Genomic DNA, 17,102 nt, shown 5'->3' on the forward strand with positions numbered 1-17,102 from the left:
GCAGCAAGCCACCCAAAAGCAACTTACCCAAAGAGGAACAGACAGCACTACTTAACCTGAAAAAAGATACCAGCATAATAATCCTACCAGCAGACAAGGGCAACGCCACGGTGGTTATGAACACATCTGACTACCAAACCAAATTAACCAACCTACTCCAAGACCCTGCATACAAGCCCCTAAAACAGACCCCACCACCTACCTAGAAAAACCACTAGATCCAAAATAAAAGCCTCCCCATCAGCGAAGAAATCCAACAAAGAATCATTCCCAGAGAGAAATCATCCAGATGCCCTAAGCTCTACGGCCTCCCAAGATACACAAAGAAGGAACCCCCACTCAGACCCATAGTCAGCTCCATAGGCTCACCTCTACAAAACCTAGCCAAATTTCTCGCCAAACAACTACAGCCCTATGCAGAATCCATCGCCTCACACGTAAAAACTCATTCCAGTTCATAGAGATCATAAAGAAACAAAACTTACAGCCCAGCGACCTACTCGTGAGCTTTGATGTCATATCCTCTTCACCCAAGTGCCAATCAAAGAAGCCTTGACAGCTATCCAAAACAAATATAACCCCCCCAAGCACATACTAGATCTGACCAACCACTGCCTATCCAACACATACTTCATCTATAACGGACAAAAATACAAACAAATAGAAGGCGCACCCATGGGATCACCCTCTCACCTGTCATTGCCAACCTCTACATGGAACACTTTGAAACCCAAGCACTAGAAAAATCTGATCACAAACCCAAACTCTGGCTCAGATACGTAGACGACACCTTCATAATCTGGCCACACGGGAAAGAAAAACTTGAAAACTTCCTCACACACCTCAATAGCCTACACCCCAAAATACAGTTCACCATGGAAACAGAAGTTAACAACCAACTTCCTTCCTAGATGTCTTAGTCTACAAGAAACCCAATGGCTCCCTAGGACACACCATCTACCAGAAGAAAACACACACAAACCGCTATCTGCATGCACTCTCACACCACCACCCAGCACAGATCAACTCCGTAGCCAAGACACTCATCTCTAGAACAAAATGCTTAGCTGACGAACAACACCTAAAACCGAACTACACACTCTCACAAACGTACTAACATCCAATGGATTCCAGAGAAATAAGATTACCAAACTAATCCAAAAGAACCCCCACTAAAACCCAAGACAGAGAGCAAGAAAATGGCACAGCCCTCCTCCCATATATAAAAGGCACCACAGACAGAATCAGCAAGATCCTCCACAAACATAACATCAAGACAGCATTCTGCACAAACCAAAAATATCCACCATCCTAAGAAACCCCAAAGACAAAATTGAGTTAGAAAATCAAGGAGTATATGAAATCCCATGCACCGCCTGCCCCACCACATACATTGGACAAACCAACAGAAGAATAAGTGCACGATTGAAGAACACAAGAACTCATTCAAAAAGAGGAACCAACTTCTTCCTGGTCCAACACTTTAAAGTCACAGGACACGATATTGACTTTAAAAAGACCAGAACTATCGCCAAAACTGAACACTTTAACAACAGAATAATCAGAGAAGCCATCGAGATAGAAAAACGCCCACACAGCATGAACAAACGAGATGATACCTCCGCCTACCAGCCATTTGGAAACCTGCCCTTATTGACAAACGTGTCCCTAACACGAGGAATGACACCAGACCCACACTCACGAGGTCCACACAGGATGTCACCACCACACATCCACCCAGAAAGCACACCCAAACCCACACTGATCAGGAAGCACGACCAAGGACCAGAAGCCAGACCGCAGCTGCAACATTAGCCACTTCAAACCCCTCCAATCCATACATGCAGCAGACTGACACCCACTACGAAGATGTAGCACGACCACGAAGCCAAACAGCAGCAGTGCAGCTCACCAGCTCAAATCCCCCTGCAGCACAGATTAGACTGAGCACAACCAAGCCCCCACCAACACAGGACACACCCCCAGCCAATCAGAGCACAGAAAACCCCATCCAATCAGAGCACAGCCAAGCTCCCACCCAATCAGTTCAAACCCCACTAGCAGTTAAAAGGAAGAAACAGCTGCGATCACACATTGCTCCCAGAAGCACGGTTGAAGCCTGAAGATGACGAATGAGACTTCGTCAAACGTCGCCAAGACACTTCCAATTTTACACGGAGAAAACCCGAACAACCAAAGACCTATATATATATATATATATATATATATATATATATATATATATATATATATATATATATATATATGTATATATATATGTATATATATATGTATATATATATATGTATATGTATATGTATATATATATGTAGGTCTTTGGTACATACAAACACCCGTGAAAACCTCAGAAAACACACACACACACACACACACACACACACACACACACACACACACACACATATATATATATATATATATATATTTTTATTACTTTTTACAACAAACAAACAAAAATACATTATTACACACCCTTGTCTTGGTGACGTTTCAGCATCTCATTCGTCATCTTCAGGCTTCAGCTTCGTGCTTCTGGGAGCAATTGAAGCCTGAAGATGACGAATGAGACTTCGTCGAAACGTCGCCAAGACACTTCCAATTTTACACGGGAGAAAACCCGAACAACCAAAGACCTATATACAAACACCCGTGAAAACCTCAGAAAACATATATATATATATATATGTATGTATGTATGTATGTATGTATGTATGTATGTATGTATGTATGTATGTATATATAAAATATATTGGTGCCTGGATTATGATATGTATGTATGATTTCCTACGCATCTATTCAAATAGTGAGGTATGGTTACCTCAAATCTTCTGCCTTCATAATTTATTTTTCCTCTGAGAAGTAATCAGAAACAACATTCTTTCATTTCTGCATGAATAACATAGTAGTCCAGTTTTAATTCAAACACTTGGCCTAAGAAGATCCTGATAGTTTACCAAATTGTTTTACTCTTTTAAATGGCAAGTATCTTCAACTTAAGTGATTTTCAAATGTTTCTTTCCCCTTGCATCCTCTAAGGATATTCTCTGCATCCTGAAATATCACGACTTTTTGATGCCTTCTGTCACAATCCTTCTATCTGTCATACCAGCTTATCATCCACCCACACAATTTTCCATGGTGTTTTCGCAACCTATCATTAGATAATTTTTTAAAAATCTCTGCTTTTTTTGTTGTTCACCACCTACACAAGACCGAGATCTCCTAATGAATCTGATTTTTGCCCTTTATAGTGTAAAAATGAACATGATGGTTCTTTTTCTAACTGCAGTTCCTCTTCCAAGTTACCTAATAGTTCAACTTAATGCGATAATTTTTATAACAAACCTCAACTGAAAAATGAAACCAGGCCTGCAACATATGTATTCATTATTATTATCTATCATACAGGGAATTTGGTCAGGGAATAATATTTGTCACTTAAAACAAGATTATCAAGTAGCTAACTGCAATTTTTCAAGATCCTAACGCAAAATACTGGGAAATTTCAATTCATTCCTCAGAATTATACATTATATATTCTCCCTAATCAGTCATAGGAAATGAAATAAGCATTGTACAGCTTACAGGTATTGGGAAAATGGTTTGAGTGTGAAATACTTCAGTCACTTCTAGAACAAATTTTCCACCCATTACTCAGGTGAGTTGTTGCTTGTCATCTTCAATTACTGCAGTTGGACTCGGGATTCAGAAAGCAAATGCATACTTTGTTGCCTCAATCTCTGAGCATAAAGATATCATCACAAGGTTGGAAAAATGTCCAGTGCCATTGGCTTTTGCTGACATGATTCAACCTCTGAGAATACTGTAAGAGAATATTGACAGATTGTTGACTTGCATCTGTCTCTGCACATTAGAATATTTTGCAGCTCTCATTGGAATAAAATACTGTAATAATGAAAAGAAAATACCTAATATGAATGCTTCTAGAGGCATTATAATTGTGATTTTAGTTTCTAAGCTTTGGGTACTTCAAATGTCCAAATAATGTATGTAGGATTGGAATCACTGTCCATAGCTTTATTTTGCTATAATGAATCCAATTTACATTTGATTCTAGCTATGGAATATATATTTTCAGGACTTGCTTTCACAAAGCAGCCATAGCACTGAGATTTCTAAAATGAAAAATCTCTTAGTGGTCCTACTAAAGAGCTTTGTTAAATTATAGGCATGGTTCAGCTTTGATTTGATCAATCTAAACTTAGAATGGGGTTTGCTTTTATTTAATTAAAGAGAAAAAACAAATAAAAGAAAAACTTTATTGAAGACAAATCTTGAATGAATACACAGGGATAAAGTTCTATACAATAGTTTTAGTAAAGGATTGCAATATTTCAATCATCCCTACATAGGCTGTATATGAAAGTAGCTTGTTCATAAGTTACAAGTAATGCCAGGTGTTTAGTCCATTGAATAACCAGGATGCGGAGGCATGGTGGCTTAGTGGCTTAATGACATTGGAAATGGTCTTTGCTGTAGTGATTTGATTCTTAGCATTGCATGGCTCCTATCACTGCTTACCTAGCAGTTTGAAAGCATGTTCTATGCACCTCAGCTTCTGCCCATATGGCAGTTCAAAAGCATGTTTTATGTGAGTAGATAATTAGGTACCACTTCAGTGGGAAGATGAGCCAGCGGATGAGGATGGTTAGAATCCTGCCAGTGCTGGACCTTCCCAGTTGTGACACCCATTTGCGAGGAGGCTTTGTTGAAAGGAGAGGGATGATGCAGCAGGAAAGCCAGTCATCTTTTATCTGGCTTATCCCGTGGAGTGCACTTGGAAAGCGCATGAGCATAAATCAAACAGGGCTAGTGTCTTAAGCAGTCAAATTTCTACTCTGCATCAGCATTGTAGCCTCCTGGCTAATGTAACATCACAATATGCTAAACAAATAAATAACTGAGACCATACCTTTATCTTAGAATATTGATGAACAACATTAGTAATATTGATGAACAATATTAGTAATATTATGAACAATATTACCAATAAGACAGGCACAAAGAAACCATTTCTATTGCCCAATCATTAATTTCTGTGCATTAGGTAGAATGTGAACATCTGAAATATTAAAATCCTTCTCAAAGATAAGATAGTATATGCCAGGGGTGACAAACTCAATTTCTTTGACTGCCGCATCAGGGTTGTGTTTGACCTCAGGAGGGGGGATTGGGCGTGACCAGGGTGGCCATGGCCAGCTCGACATCACTCATGTTGGGGGCGCATGTGGTGGCATGAATGCTCTGCTAGAGAAAACGGGCTCCTGAGCTCCGTTTTTGGCTGCGACGGCCTCCTACAACAAGCTGCAGGCACCTTGGGACAGTCCTTCACTGTTTCCAGGGTGGTCCTGCAGGCCAGATCTAAGCACCCCACGGGCCGGATCCCAAACCTTGAGTTTGATACTCCTGGTATATGCAATTACTTCTTCTTTATATCCAACACAACAATGTTTGCTCATCCCTTTCTCAACACATTCATACACAATGGGTTCCAACAATTCCAAAATATTTTTTGTTCAATTAAGTGTGGTCTTAAGATCTGTGGAAATTTTTGGTCTAGAATATCAAATAAAGACTACCACTGTTACACAATCTAAAGATCTCCAATGTCTTATATACTCATTCAATCTTAGTTAAACTGGAATGTAATCATAGTTAGATGTAAGATATATTATTCTATCATATGGACATTTGATTATCTTATTTCTAGCTTTCATTTTAAGATAATTTTAAAATCTTTAAAATAATTAAGAAAAAATCCAATTATTGCTCCCTTATATGCTGTGCCAAAGAAAGCAAGATCATTGAAAGAAGCACAAAAACATAACTTGAATGATTTTGTTTATTATAACCATAACTGTATACTTTTTACCATGCTTAAGCTTAGTGTTGTGCAATGGTATACTTGTAGTTTATCTGTAATTATTACTCTAACTCTCATGTGTTTTACCATAGCATCCAAAATATCTAGATTGATATGTATTTTCAACTATATTACAATGGTACTTATCATTAATTTATCCCAAGAAATTGATGAGTATCAAAAACAATGAGTACCAAATAAATTTTCTCCATAAGAAACAATGTAAATAAATTTAATGTGTTCCCAGACCAAAGACAATGCACATTTTAAGGCAACATGTAAAAAGAGAGGGTTGTACACCATTACTTTACATGAGAAATAAACATAGAAAACAATAAATACTTATATTAAATAAAATAAAAACTTCATATTACCTGTACTGATGAGAAAAGAAGCACAAAAATATACAAAATGATCCCAGAAGCTAAGACCACCAGGATATGTACACAGAGGAAGAGCTACTAACGTGTCATCTTTTGCTTCAACTGAAAGAGGTAGCCAGTCGAATTCCAGCTTGTGCGTTGACTGCCAAACAAACAACAAATGCCAGGACAAAATGTTTTCATCAAAATGTGTTAAGTATCAAATTCAATGAGTTTCAAAGCAGTTGAGTACCAAGGTGCCACTGTACTAACAGGTGTATGAACTTACTGAAATACTTTTATCAATGATACTGTTAGAAGATAGAAATATATTCCAATTAAAATATTTATCAGTTTAGATTTTTATACTTTACTGTATAAATATGATTTCAGACTCATTATGCAACATGGAGCAGCACACACTAACTTTCCATTAAAATTCTAGACAACAGATGTTGTGAAGTTAGTCCAGTTCATTTTACGTGATGTTATTAAAAGCCTCTCAAGATGCTTTTCCTATCATTTGTTAGACTATTTTCCAAGAAATAAAGCGTTAGTTGCTTTCTTCACAGTAGATATTAATTGACTGATATAATTCAGTCAGAGAGTTGAAAAATGCACTAAAAATAATGGGGCATAACATGCTAGGGTTAACATTTATTCATAGATGATGCAATTAAATAAAATAGGCATTAACTTCAAGGTCAGCCACTAAAGTAATAAAACTGAATATTTTAATTGAATCATAATTGCTTCTTCTAGATACATGCAAGTCAAGTAAAATAGATGTCAGCACAGCAAATTATGATTCTTCCTCCTAATTAATTTCTTAATTCTGCATGGAGTTTTCTACAACTTGGGCTTGTTGTAGGTTTATCCACCCATTCAGGTTTCTTTTCCTTATCCCCAGTGACTTAACATTTGGAAAATGCGATGTGATCTTGGTATTAAGATCCTAATTAAGAGAATGCTCATCAGTATATTTTATCAAATTGTCAATAATTGTTCATAGATCCTTTTGGAAATACATGTTTAGAACAGTTGGGCACAGTGAACAAAATTAAACTTTATGCTTGAATAATTATCATTTAAAGCAGGGGTCTCCCTTTAAGCTCACTTTAAGCCTGGAGGACTTTGCTTTGTGGCTTTGCTGGCTGGGGAATTCTGGGAGTTGAAGTCCTCCAGGCTTAAAGTGGCCAAGGTTGGAGACCTCTGATTTAAAGGACACAAGATCCAATAGCAATGCTATGTGTTGTTTGTAGACTTTGGTCTGCAAATAAAATCATCTCCCAACAAATATGTTTTAGAAGAGAATGGTAAAAATACATCATGCTTTTTAATCTAAAATTAATACCACAGAAGGGGGAAAAATGAAAGGATATCCTTGAAGTATATCAAAGAACCAGAAAAGATATAGGAAGGTGGAACAGACTGTTGCTAAGTACCAAAAGTGGGAACAAAAACAAAAGGAAGTTTTGATTTCATATACTACCGGTACTAATAAATGCTCCAAAATATTTGGCTTTTTGCCATTAGATAAAAAAATAAACACTGAATAAAGAAATGTGCTTTGGAATATTAATTGTAGGAGAGGTGGACAGATGCTTGGTATGAAAGTCAAGTGTAGGTTTCGACTGCAACCTTATAATTGGAATTGGAAATCTGTAACTTCTCCCAAATAACTGGATTGCATTTCTCATTGGCCCAGTCAAGCTGATTGATGGCATTTAAAATCCAGCACATTTTACCTAGAATTTACAGAGTTTACCTAGAATGTATTGCAGTATAAGTCCTACAAGAATAATGAGCTATGTTTTGCAGCAGTAAAAATGGTGCATATAATTTCTGTTAGCTTTTTATGAGAATTTGTATCAGTGGAGGTTAACCTTGAAAAACAAATAGGTTTAGAGGAATAGATTTAATACTTTTCCCATGGCAGTGAGAAGTCTTTCAATGCTTAAAGTATGATCAATATTTTCTGATGCTGCTATAGTATTTACGTGACAAAAGATATGCATATGCATATTATCCACTTGCATATTATTATGTCTAGCTTGGGCCTAAGAAAGTGTTCAAGAAATTGATGGGGAGAGCAAAATAAACCATTCTCAAGAATTGATGTGTATTTCTAAAAATCTCACAAATAAAATCTCAGAAGTTTATATTTTGACCAAATCATTCTCAGATCACAATCCAAATTTTGCTCTTCAGGAAAAAAGATTTTGAATTATAGCTGAAGATTGAATGATTCTACTTTTCAGAAAGAGATTATTGTAAAACATTATAAAAATAAATTAAACATTTTAATAGTGATTTGGACAAAATGACTGATCTAATGACTATCTATTTTATTGATAAGATGGTAAGACTAATCAGTCAATAAACTACTACTAATGATTGACTGAGATGCCAGCAAAGAGGTTATGAAAGGTTGTTTCATACAACATATCTGTCTAGAGAAAAAGAAATCCCAGAGAAAGATGTAAAAGAAACTGGATAAAATTAGAAGTTAAGAGATTGAACTGTGAAATGCACCAAATTTTACACCAAATTGAATTGCTACGTCAACAGCTGCCTGTGTCAACAGTCCAAGAATTAGAAATTAAACTGAATTATGTGAAAAAGAGACATTTTGAATTTGTAAATAAAGCAGGAAGATGATTGGCATATAAACTGAGAAAAGAAAGAGAAAAGGATAGAGAAAATTCAAGAAGCTGATATGGTAATAACCGACAACAACCTTATTAAAAATCTTCTTACCACTTCTATTGCAGTTTCTATAAGAAACAGGAAGTACAGGTAATCCTCGACTTACAACAGTTCCTTTAGTGGCTGTTCAAATTACAATGGTACTGAAAAGAGAAACTTATGACCGTTTTTCACACTTACGATAGTTGCTGCATCCCCGTGGTGGAGTGAATATACAAATGAATATATAAATTAAATCATAGACTTTTCTTCTGGGTTTAATGGACAAAGGACTTTAAAAAAAATGGAATGTTGTTAAACATGTTGGCAGCGGCACAAAAGTGGAAAGATATATTAATTCCCACAATGGAAGAATGGTTGGAAAAACTGAAATAACTAATTGAATGGCCAAGAATAGCAGAGATGGCCAAATTAACTGCTTTAATTAAAGAAAAGAATACATTTAACTTTATTTATATCTGGAAACTGCTTCTAAATTTTGTGCTTGAGACAAAAAAAAATTGAAACTTTTGGGATTTATTGATCAGACTTTTTGTTTTGTTATAGAAATGACTAGTATATACTGAATATACATTTTTACATTTACATACAAAGTAAAAAATGAAGTTGTAACATTATTATGTTCATTCTTCTGCATTGAAATGCATAGGAAATTAATGTTTTTTTTCCTTTTGCCCATTTATCCCATACATCACTTTTTCTCTTTTCCCATTATTTTCATTTTCATTTATATCTTTTATACTTAAATTTTAACTTCAATAAAATTATATTATAAAAATAAAAGAAATGGCTGGACTGAGAAGAGAAATAGTTTTCGTAATAATAGTAAGTATCAATGATCCAACTTAGCCTTAGAAAGAGGTGTAGGATGAAACCTTTAATATATGTTATAGAGTTGTCAAGTTCAGTTGAGTGTTTCATTATAATAATATATACATTATAATTTGCTTTCTATTTTATAATATTTATTTGAAAGCAAGCACTAAAACAATATACTTTCCACTCAGTGCACAGGGCAAAGGAAATGAACTTATTTTTGCCCAAGATAAAAATCAGCAGTTCAAAGAAAGTAAGAGAATATGTTCTGGCTAAGGACAACTTTGTTTCCTCAAAGTTATTTTTGATAAACAGGAATTGGGTTTTTTTTAATAGTTTGTTTTAAAATGTTAAAAAAAGAGTAAACTGTGACACCCAAACAGTACTTTGTTCTCTAAAATACATTTAAACCTTTTGACAGGTTTAGATCCAGATAAACATCTAGGAAAAACATTGGATGAAATGGAACCTTATCTTTTGAAAGTAAGTATTATTGAAAGTATACATTAAATAAATGGTGCTTCAAAATAATAAATTTCCTGGGCACAAAAGAATGCAAGTTTAGAAAGAAAACATTAGGTCATAATTTAGCAAACTGAATATATGTGTGTGTATGTGTGTGTGTGTGTGTGTGTGTGTGTGTGTTTTCTGAGGTTTTTGCGGGTGTTTGTATGTAGGTCTTTGGTTCTTTGGGTTTTCTCCCGCGTAAAATTGGAAGTGTCTTGGCGACGTTTCAACGAAACGTCGCCAAGACACTTCCAATTTTACGCGGGAGAAAACCCGAAGAACCAAAGACCTACGTGTGTGTGTGTGTGTGTGTGTGTGTGTGTGTGAAAACTATATGTATAGTTTTCCTAATCAACAAATTACATGTGATCTATTTCTTTGAAAACAGCTGATTAAAAATAAAGTTTAGATTCATGCTTAAAATTGATTGATTGATTGATTATGTGCCATCAAGTCAGTGTCACTTCTTAGCAATCTCATAGATTTTTTCCAGCAATCATGCTTAAAATAGACATACTGAAGTTAATAAAGCTTTAATTAGTAAAGCATAATGGTGACCCCCTTATTTTCATATTTTTAATGCGGCATATTCTGGATGCAGCTTACTATTTTTCTTTATAATGGGAAAAAATTCTAAAAGGAATGCATATTTTGGTAAGAATTGCCAAGAACTGAGTTGGACTCGAAGAAAATTTTTACATAACCTTTTAGTGAGAAAATACTAGGGCTCCATATGCTTTTGGAATGATTTGGAAGAAATGCTCCAGACATCATTCAAATGCAGCCTGCTGTATTCGTTGAAATATTATTTTTATACAACTTTTGCATAACCCTGGAAAAAAATTTTTAGGTTTTATGGAGCTAAATCATTATATTTAATATGTTCTTAAAACAGCTGCACCTTTTTTCAGGCTTAACAGAATATCATGCATTCTGGATTTGATCTTTCAATATATCAAACAAATACAAAAACCACTATTTTCCAGGAATAAGATGTAGCAGAATATGAAATTTCAGAATACAAACTTTATTACATAAAATATATTTAATCAGCCTCATTTCTTGAATCTGACAATTATGAGTTGGTTCTACTTCTTAATATTTATTATTATTATTAAATTAATTTCTGAATACTGGAGATTTTCTTGCATTGAGACAAACTTCTTTACCCTTTAATATGTCAATTTAGTTTTTGATTTAGTTTGTTTCCTCTTATTGAAAACTCTACTTGTCAGCAGCCATTTTGAGGTGGAGTTAGCACACTTTTTTTTCCTGTACAGGTAGCCTTTGTTTAGTTACCATGATTGGAACTGGCAACTTGGTTGTTAAGTGAAGCAGTTGATAAGTGAAACTGTGACTGTGCTTATGTACTTCAGCTTTCCTTTGCTTTACAGACCTGCAAAGGTCATAAAAGACCATAAATTGGTCTTGATGTTACTTTTTCATCACCACTGTAACTACAAAGGATTGCAAAATGAGGCAATTGCTAAACAAGGACTATGTGTATAAGCATTTGTAAGCTTATATATTGTAGTTATATTATAGGTAGTCCTTGACTTACAACCATTTGTTTAGTGACCATTCAAAGCAGCTGAGGGCAGGAAAAGAAGCGATGGGTGGAAACTAATCAAGGAGAGAAGCAACCTAGAACTAAGGAGAAATTTCCTGACAGTTAGAACAATTAATCAGTGGAACAACTTGCCTCCAGAAGTTGTAATGTTCCAACACTGGAAGTTTTAAAGAAGAGATTGGATAATCATTTGTCTGAAGTGGTAGAGGGTTTCCTGCCTAAGCTGGGGGTTGGACTAAGAGACTTCCAAGGTATGTTTTAACTCTGTTACAAAGGCACTAACAAGTGCTTTATGACCATTTTTCATATAACCATTGCAGCATTGTCATGGTCACATGATCAAAATTCAGCTGCTTGGCAACAGGCACATATTGATGATGGTTACAGCGTCCCAAGGTTATGTGATCATCTCTTGTGACCTTCTGAGAAACAAAATCAATGGGGAAGCTGTTGTTCCCCATTGTTGCTAGTAACATAACACCTATGTTACTAACTAAACAATTGCAGTGATTCACTTAACAATTGCAGCAAGGAAAGTCATAAAATGGGGCAAAACTCAATTAACAACTGTCTTGCTTAGCAGTGGAATTTTGGGGCTCAGTTGTGGTGATAAGTCAAGGACTATCTGTATATTCTTTTCAATGATTTGTCACTGGAACACTTTTATCACATGTGTTATAGAAAATTGTTGCACTATCTTCACAAACCCACAAACATCCATACATACTCAGACATATGAAAGCTGGGATGAGATCTATGTGAGCTTTTAAAGTCACCTATTTTTGCAACCTTCTAAAGGTAGAAATATTTCTTTTTCCTCATATTATTTTGCTTTTCATGCATTTTGTCATAGCTGAACCATGACAGTTAGAGGCCAAAACTACAGCAGCGTAAAAGAACATTGCTCAATAAATTCTTATTTTGGTTGGGTTTGTGTTTCCCAGTAAATGTCAGCATACATAAATATTTTACTAGATATTTAGCTAACTTTATAACTTAGTGAAACTGAAGCATAAACACCAGCTGCAGAGAAAGTAAAGGCTATAGTTCTAAAAATATTTTCTTTGAATGTTGTCAGGGGGTGGTTTGTGTGTGAGAGAAAGATTGTGAGGGGGTTGGAGAGATAGCAGTAGCAGAAAGAAATTGGCCAAATGCTTTTTAGACATTTGTTGTAGGCAAGATCTAGTAGCTCAATATTTTAATCTCCTCTTTATTTAAAACAATCTAATCCAAATAATTACTTATAAACTTGCAGATTCCTGTCTTCAGATTTTTGACAACTTGAATCTAGAAAATTCTAGATGACAAAACTTTATCTGAAGTCCAACACCTGCCTTTAAGATGTAAAATTAAAGTTTCTAAGGGCAGCATTCGCAACATTAAACTACTGTGCTGCTGTCTGTAGCCTTCTTTGTTTTTGTTTAGAACAGTGTTTCCCATATTTGTCACCATCCAAATATGTGAACTTCAATTCTCAGAATTCCCAAGCCAGAATTACCATGGCTGAGAATTTTGGAGGTTGAAGTAGGTACATTGGCTATTGTGAATCTACACTTTTTGGATTCAGCTATATTTTACAACTACACTTCCCCTGGGGAAAATTGCTAGATCCACCACCCTTAACCAGTATTTACATTGTCTTCTGCTTATAAAGTGCCTTAAATAATTTGAGCCTTCTAATCTTTTGCTGCCTTCCAGAGCACCAGTTGTATGTCATTGTTTGATTGATTATGCACCATCAAGTTATTTTTGACTCTTAGTGACCAATATGTGCATCACGCTAAACCCATTCATATTTGTACTAAGAGTAAGTCATATAAAATTTTAGGTATTGTCTCTTTTTTTAATCCATTGTGATTATACAAAAAAGACTGGAAGCTATTGTAGTTTCTCACACTTTTTCCATAACAGATTATTTATATGCCTGATCATTAATAAGCATATAAAAAGTTTTATTTGTTCTGAGATTCTTCTATGATAGCCAGAGCATGATATTATTTCTTAAGACAGAGTTCCCCAACCTTTCCGGCTTTGCGGATTGATAGGGGGGGAGAAGGGATAGTTCCATGCAAGTGGCTGGTAAGTGCACACGTGCATACAGCTCTATTTGCATGAACAGCGGGCACGCACACTCGCCACTCACACAACTGGAGCATAGACACTCGCCTGCTGCTCTCGGAAGTGGGAATTTGCACATCTGTGCACTTGCCTACCACTTCCATGGCCCAGTTCCGAATGGCTCACAGCCCAGTAGTGGGCTGCTGCCTGGGGGTTGGGGACCCCTGCCTTAAAACATAGTTGTATTCACACAAAACATTTTTTTTTTAAAATGAAAAGGACAAATCATTGTCTCCTAGTTATAATGGGCTATATTAAAACTGTTTATAATTTATTTATGCACATGTGCGCGTGTGCGCACACACACACATACACACACCATGCTTTATTTTGACAAGGCTGACTCTGCTCTGATCTGGCATGTTCATAAAAGAGACTGGAAACTATTGCTTTTGTGTTACAATAACCTTGAACTGTGGTCAGTATGTTAACTGTAGAAGCTATACTAAAAAGGTCAAAAGTTCCTTGTTCTTTTCCTGATTGGTTACTGGAGATTTGTCTGGAGTTCAAATAGTTCACTCACTACCTTCAGAAGCAGGCACATCTCATTGTATGGATATGTTGCCTGCAGTTAATTGGGAAGAACTTCCAGCAGCAGGAAGCTAAGATATTCCACTCCAAGCAGTTATAACACCAGTGGGAACTCTAAAGTGTTTGATCTTGATGTCCAGGAAGGATTTGTGGCACCAAAAAGGCATTATTAGAATAAATAATTTTAGGAAACTTGTAAATTTTTTTTTCTTATTGGGAAGTGCTTAATGGATGCTTCAGTGAGGAAGAACAATCGTATATTTTGTTCCAAATAAAGCTACACTTTGTAGCCACTTCTCCCAAGCATGGTTTCCATTTCTAGCAGCTATCCAAGAGTAATTCTGGAAAGAGGAAGAATAAATTCTTTTAACTAACTGCTTTGTAAGTTGGCCATCCTTGCTGCATCAGCATTAACCTTTGGAAGTGAAAGCTTGATTAAAAGAAATTTGGTTATTTTTAGACAAAGAAATTTAGGCAAAGAGATATTTGCTCATTGAAAGGAAAATGTTTGATAACCCAGGACTCAAAAAGATAATTTGATCTACGCTTGAATAAAAATACATATATACTTATACATATAAAAATACATATATTTTTATGTATATGTATTCACATAGCCATCCAAAATATTTTAATAGACATGATTCTATTATATGACAGATAATATCTTCATTTTAGTTATATATACATGTTTTCCTAAATAAAATATTGAAGGAGAGGAAAAATGAAAAGAAGCTTTTTAAATATTCCTTAAATCAACTGTTTGATTAAAATCAAATACAGGAATTAAGTCTGGATATACTTTTTCTTTCAGTTAAATATCCTGGACTTTGTACAATTTAGAATTCACTAGTCTCTCAGTCGCTTTACTTAGCAGGCCTATAATTTCCCATCTATGAAGATTGCAGGGCAGGCTTCTAAAGTAGATGCATAATAATAATAAAAATAAAGGCCTACTATAAATGAGGTGGCACCCTGATGTCTTTTAGAGAGGAATTTAAGTTAGCAACTATTTGTACCCGGGCCTGAGGCCTCAAGTCGGTGAATCTCTTGGTTGCGTTAACAACCATTGATTGTGATATCCTTCTTGGCTGCGGTGTATTTTAATTATTTGTATATATATATTTTAATTTTTGTATATATATAATGATAGTTTGTTTGTTTCTTAATTTATTTTAAGATTGTTCATTGCCCACAGTCACTTGCTAAAACAGGCAGCCATACAAATTGAATAAACAAACAAAGGAAGCTTTAGTTCTTTCCTGCCTAAGTTGTCGGCTGAACCAGGAACCACAGGACAAGGGGGGGGAAAATGGGATTCCGATATGCAAATAAATCAGACCTATGAAATATTTCAAGTAGAAACTATTATTAATCCAGAAGTCATTTGCAACCTACAGTGTGCAGACTATGAGAAGGGAGCAAGGCAAGCAGATAGAAGATTGGCTGAATGCATCCACAAGCATCAACAGGCTGCCAGGAGACATGAATGAAAATTCATTAATTTCATAGGACATACTGTAGGTAAATTCAGTTCAATGTCAATTAGGAAGCTCTAGACATTTTAGATCAAATTAGGGTTAAGAATGCTACATAATTTTTAGAAGCTTGACAAATGGTACACTGACATATTAGAATCAAACCCCATTTATGGAGTGCATCTCAAATGTTAGTTTCTTGACATAAAATCTGGTGATGATATAGTCTAGTCTGGCAATTAAATGTTTGTAAGAAAAAGATCAGACTCAGAGACCACCAAGGACCCAACAAATAATCCTCTGGTGGCTTTCCATTAGCCATTTGTATTAGCTCTCCCTTAATAATTTAGTATTGTTATTCCACTTCAGTCAGCTACTCCGTTGTTGATGCTAACAGTGTCAAGAAATTCTCTAACGACTATGAAAGACTAGGTTTGATAGAAAGACAGGATGCATATCAAACAGCTCAAATTGGCCACTTTCCCATTGTCTGTATTATTGATGAACCATCAATAAATTTGGGGATTACTATTCATATTTTATGCAATAATTGTTATCTGAACATTATGTGAATTTTTTCTCACTTTTTTATCTGTGTTGTGCCTAGTCCAGTGCACCTGGATTCTTGATCTGGTGTAGAACTGTATTTGATTGTAATATAGCTGAATTGTGTGTTAAATAAGGATTTGCACATCGATTTCAGTAGCCTATTGGTAGTACTGTAAAGATCAAGAGTTTTAGAGACCTGTGATTGAGACGTGATACTTGTACCAATTTTGAAAGTGAATAAACGGGCTACCGCAGTTGCTATAATTTTCTGTCAACTTTGAGACCTGATACCCAACTTGCTTGCCTGATATAGAGATAACAGCATCTTGAAATAACAGCACTCGTTGCCACTCTTCAACTGAAAATATTTATCATACCTAGATGAGGATTGAATTGAAAATAGAATCAGCATCCTGTTTTAGGAATAATATAAGTTGCCATCCCTTGGTTTCTCATTGATTTGATTAAGTCTCATTTAACAAAGAGGGATTGATTTTTCAATATAGATGTGTACATTTGAGTCATACAAACCCTGATATGCTGTTAGCTCTCTAATA

General features: G+C 35.5%; 1 protein-coding gene across 6 annotated transcripts in view; it reads left to right on the forward strand.

Annotated features, from left to right (window-relative positions):
* The window catches only part of DPH6 (diphthamine biosynthesis 6), a 278,777-nt gene that overhangs the window by 77,400 nt on the left and 184,275 nt on the right, over positions 1 to 17,102 (forward strand). For all 6 annotated transcript variants that reach the window (XR_009152602.1, XR_009152601.1, XM_058162169.1 and 3 more), the window contains exon 6: positions 10,214 to 10,275. Coding sequence is in view for 4 of the 6 variants with exons in the window: in XM_058162169.1 (XP_058018152.1) it covers positions 10,214 to 10,275 (62 nt within the window). In the remaining 2 variants the exon portion in view is untranslated. The remainder of the gene's footprint in view (positions 1 to 10,213; positions 10,276 to 17,102) is intronic.

Source organism: Ahaetulla prasina, chromosome 1 (genome assembly GCF_028640845.1).
Source record: "Ahaetulla prasina isolate Xishuangbanna chromosome 1, ASM2864084v1, whole genome shotgun sequence".
Lineage (NCBI taxonomy): Eukaryota > Metazoa > Chordata > Lepidosauria > Squamata > Colubridae > Ahaetulla > Ahaetulla prasina.